Below are 4,539 nucleotides of genomic sequence, written 5' to 3' on the forward strand. Positions count from 1 at the left end.
GCAGTCTGTAGATTTTAGATTGAAGGTACTACAGGTTGTAGAAATGTTGGCTGAAGGTTTGACTGACATCTGACAACATCTCACTCTGAGGAGGACGAGGGGAGAAGAACCCTCAACCTTCTCCAGCCCAGACCAGATCAACTGTAATCTCTCAAAGCTTCAACAGATCTAAATCAATAAAATCCTCTCCAACATCCACAAAGTCTCTTTATGCTTCCTTCTACCCCTGGTACCTGCAGCAGGTCCTTATGCCTACAGTAGGTCCTGCTCAACCTGCTAGCTGCAGAAGATCCTGGTCTCTGACCTGCTGCAGAGGGTCCTGGTCTTCCTGATAGCTGCAGCAGGTTCTGGTCTCTCTGGTAGCAGCAGAAGGTTCTGGTCTCTCTGGTAGCAGCAGAAGGTCCTGGTCTCTGACCTGCTGCAGAGGGTCCTGGTCTCCCTGACCTGCTGCAGAAGGTCCTGGTCTCCCTGACCTGCTGCAGAAGGTCCTGGTCTCTGACCTGCTGCAGAAGGTCCTGGTCTCCCTGACCTGCTGCAGAAGGTCCTGGTCTCCCTGGTAGCTGCAGAAGGTCTGACGGGGAGCAGAGCGGGCCGTGCGGCTCTATAGCGCCCTCTGCTGGACGATCCGTGTTCCTGCACTACGCTGTTTGATCACTGAAAAGTAACGTGAACATTTGGGTAAATCCTGATCCAAACAGGTATTTTTATTTTAACGGATTGTTTCACATTTTCCAGACCACTTTCTTTTAATGACTAATCCTTAATCCTATTTATGTACATGTGAGAACGTAAAAATCCCGGCAGTGAACTCCTTCGGTTGGACGGCTTTGTGGACATTTTCTCTGGAAGGATCCCGGCGCCATTTCGGGGCACTTTCGTGGCCGCCTGACCCGCGGCGGAAACCGGGATCGTGTCTCTCGAACCGCCGCCGGTGTCGGACGTCCCGGTTGTTTCCGACCACTGAGCCGGTTCCTTCCCGCGACCCCTTCGTCTGCCTGGCTAGCGGGCCTCCGGCTAGCTAGCAGCCGGCTAGCTTGTGCTTGGTTAGCCAGCTGTAAGAAGTTGAACTCATTTGAAAAGCTATTTAAAGTGTTTGAATCCGGTGGAAATGTTGATATCCACCGGTTTCCCTTCACTTTGTGGCCTGGTTGCGTTTGGGACCCGCTTTCTCTACACGAACCCAGAGTTGGTTCCTACCGAACCAGACAAACCCCCCCCTCCGGGGCCGCAGGTGGTACAGTCCGGCTGCTCGCCGGCCCCCTAGTGGTCAAAGCTGAGAATGCAGTCTCCAGACTGCGCAGGTCTCCAAAGACCAGGGGGTCCCCCAAAGACCAAAAGGGTCCCCCAAAGGCCTTGAAACAGCTTCTGCATCCCAATCCCTTCCTGTATGAAGGCGAAGCAGCATCATGGAGATGTGGACCAGCCTGAACCAACTTTGACGGTTCAGTTTACTGGGTTGTGTTGATGTAGCTCAATTTGACATGACAGACTTCATTTGGGCAGTTTGTCATTGACTAACGGTCCTCAATCCTCTCTGGCGGCTGGTTAGTTAGTGGGAAATCTGTCGGCTGGGTGCGAATTCAAGAGAACCAGTTTAAATATCAAGGCAACTTTCCGTTTATTTTCTTATTCTTTTGATGTCACAAAAAAAAACCGCTGGGTTCAGAGTTAATGCAAAAGAAACTTTCAAGGCAAAGTCACAAATGCAGCAACATGATTTCAAGGAGAACGGAATAAAAAACGGGTCGGGGGGAAATCCATCGATAGGAATGTTGACTGATGGCAGGGACGGGGCGCGCAGAGGGCTGGGTTCAGAGTTCCCCGCAATCAAGAATGGTCAGCTTGCTGGAGGTCTTGCCGCTCGACGATCCGTACTTCTCCATCTTCTTCACCACGTCCATGCCCTCCACCACGCTGCCGAACACCACGTGCTTCCCGTCCAGCCTGCGCGCGCGCACACACACACACACACACACACACACACACACACACACACACACACACACACACACACACACACACACACACACACACACACACACACACACACACACACACACACACACACACACACACACACACACGTGAGCTAACAGGCTGACACAGAAGCCAGTTGGCTTGTGAACACGAGCTCATCAGAAACTGGAACGCTATCAAAGCACAGTTGGAGTGACTTTCTGTGACTCTCAAAGGGTCTCCCGTGTGAAATCGAGTCACCAAAAGCTATTTCGGTGTCACGCCACTCACCAGGAAGTCACGGCCGTGCAGATGAAGAACTGCGAGCCGTTGGTGTTCGGGCCGGCGTTGGCCATGGACAGGATGCCGGGGCTGGTGTGCTTCAGGGTGAAGTTCTCGTCGGCAAACTTGTTGCCGTAGATGGACTTTCCGCCGGTTCCGTTGTGGTTGGTGAAGTCGCCGCCCTGCGGGTCAGAAACACGGGAGATCCGTTGCATGTCCGGCCATCCGGCGAGAGTCCGGTCCGGACGGGACGCGGGGCCTCACCTGACACATGAAATCCGGGATGACGCGGTGGAAGCTGCATCCCTTGTAGCCGAAGCCCATCTCGCCGGTGCAGAGGACGCGGAAGTTCTCGGCAGTCCTGGGCACCACGTCCTTGCGGAGCTGCGGGAGGAGACGGGCGACCCAGTCAGTCCGGGAGCCGAGCGGAACGACCCGGGAGCGGGAAGGAGCGTCAGACGCAGGACTGCGGCTGCCAACCCGCCCTCCCTGCCGCTGCAGCGGAGCGGCTTCACACCCGGAGAGGCAGGAAACCTCCAGCATCCTTCACTCCTCAAACCGGATCGGACCCGCTGAGTCACCGGCCCGCCACGATGGGAGGAACTAGTTCCCCGGGGGACGGAGGGGGGCTGCGGAGGGAGACTGCGGGCGGCGATGCGGCTCCTCTCCCTCTGACGGGCCGCGGCTGGGCTGCAGGTGCGCCCGCCGGACCCGCAGCCCCTCCCGGCGGCCCGCCGCTCACCGACCCGGTCCGAGGAACAAAATGGCTGGACGCAGAGTTCGAAGCACGTTGGTCGGGTCCCGCCGCAGCACGAGGCCGCACCGACACCGGAACCGGAACCCTGTCCGGGGTCTCCAGGGTTTCCGCAGTCCCGCAGCAGGCGGGAAGAGCCCCCGCCGCGCCGTGGAACTTTCTAGAAGTGCTTCTCCGGTAGGCTAGCCCCGGAGGCTAACTGCGACACGTTTTAGCGCCGCGGCCGCAGCCGGCGGCATATCTCCGTCGGTCTCAGACGCCATTTGACGTCGCGTCCGGTCGGTGGGTCGGCGCGGCGGAGCACCGGAGGAGTTCCGGGAACACCGGAGGAGTCCCGGGCTCGGTCAAGGCCGCCTAACAAAGGAAGCGCGGCGCTTCCTCTCCCGCTTCCTCGGTCCTCCCGGCCGGGCGGCACTTTGTTCTCTTAGCATTAGCTGGCCCGGTGCCGCCATTGAGCGCCGAGCGACGGCTGCCGGCGTCGGCCGTGAAACTCCGCTACGAACCGGGACGGCCGGAACCGGGAGCCGCGCGCTCCCGCGATCAGACGGTGCCGGTGACGCGGCTGGCCAGGAGCACGTGCGCAGGGCCGGTAACGGAGGCTACGACGCGCGGCCCGCCGAGCCTCCGGTGCACGGCGGCCCAACGGCGCGCACGGAGCCGCCGGGTCCGCCGTGACGGCGCCGGGGACGCGCCTCCTTCACACAAAGCACAGACCCGGCCCGCAGCACGCGCGCACAGGCACGCGCGCGTGCGCGTACACACACACACACACACACACACACACACACACACACACACACACACACACACACACACACACACAATAGCGGGGCGCTCCGCGGCCGCCGTCCCGCCTCACCTCCATCACGATGCGGCCCAGGCTGCTGCCGTTGGCGGCCACGTCGAAGAAGACCCGGGGGTTTGCCATGAGAGCGGTTACAGGCGGCGAGCTGGTCTGGGCGGCGGAGGGCGCGGAGGATCGCTACGAACCGAGGAAGATGGACGGACGGGCATTAGTTTTATAACAGACGCCGGTGGGCGGGGCCACGCCTCCGCCAGCCAATGGGGACGCGGGACGCGTTTTATTGGCGCGGGCTTCGGTCAATGCGCGTCTGGGAGAGACCCGAGCCCCGCGGCGCGGACGCACTCCTCCGGCGCTCCGCTGGATTTTTTCGCGGGGATGTCCCGGGCGGGCGGGGAGGCGGAAGCGCTGCCGCCGGCCCGCGGGCTCCGCCCGGCTCGGACGTCCCGGTGAGCACACGCATGGCCGGAGAGGAGGTCACGTGAACTGGAGCGTCGCGCGCAACGGTTCACTGACAGGCGGCGCGGCCAATCCGCGCCAGGCGCGCGCCCGCCGCGGGAGAAGCGCCGCAGTCCGCGCGCGCTCCCGCGGCCGGGAACTGGGAGGGGGGGGGGCGGTCACGCGGGCAGGGCGCGGTCCGCAGAACCCGCAGAACCCGCAGAACCCGAGGGGCGGGAAGGACCTCACCGGCCTTCGGGGAGTCACGTGAAACCAATGCGGGGGACGCGGTGCTCCAAGGTTCTCC

At 61.2% G+C, this 4,539-nt stretch overlaps 1 protein-coding gene across 1 annotated transcript; it reads right to left on the reverse strand.

Moving 5' to 3' along the window:
- Positions 1–1,601: 1,601 nt before the first annotated feature.
- Positions 1,602–4,012, reverse strand: ppiaa (peptidylprolyl isomerase Aa (cyclophilin A)). The gene is made up of 4 exons (XM_086169348.1): positions 3,852–4,012; positions 2,503–2,622; positions 2,248–2,420; positions 1,602–1,944 (listed from the first exon to the last, which is right to left on the reverse strand). The coding sequence occupies exons 1-4, from the start codon at positions 3,918–3,920 to the stop codon at positions 1,812–1,814; spliced, it is 495 nt and encodes a 164-aa protein (XP_086025474.1). The 5' UTR covers positions 3,921–4,012; the 3' UTR covers positions 1,602–1,811.
- Between the last annotated feature and the right edge of the window lie 527 nt (positions 4,013–4,539).

This window comes from Fistularia commersonii, chromosome 22 (assembly GCF_037954325.1).
Source record: "Fistularia commersonii isolate RoL2024-O1a breed Wild chromosome 22, RoL_Fcom_v1.0, whole genome shotgun sequence".
Taxonomy (NCBI): domain Eukaryota; kingdom Metazoa; phylum Chordata; class Actinopteri; order Syngnathiformes; family Fistulariidae; genus Fistularia; species Fistularia commersonii.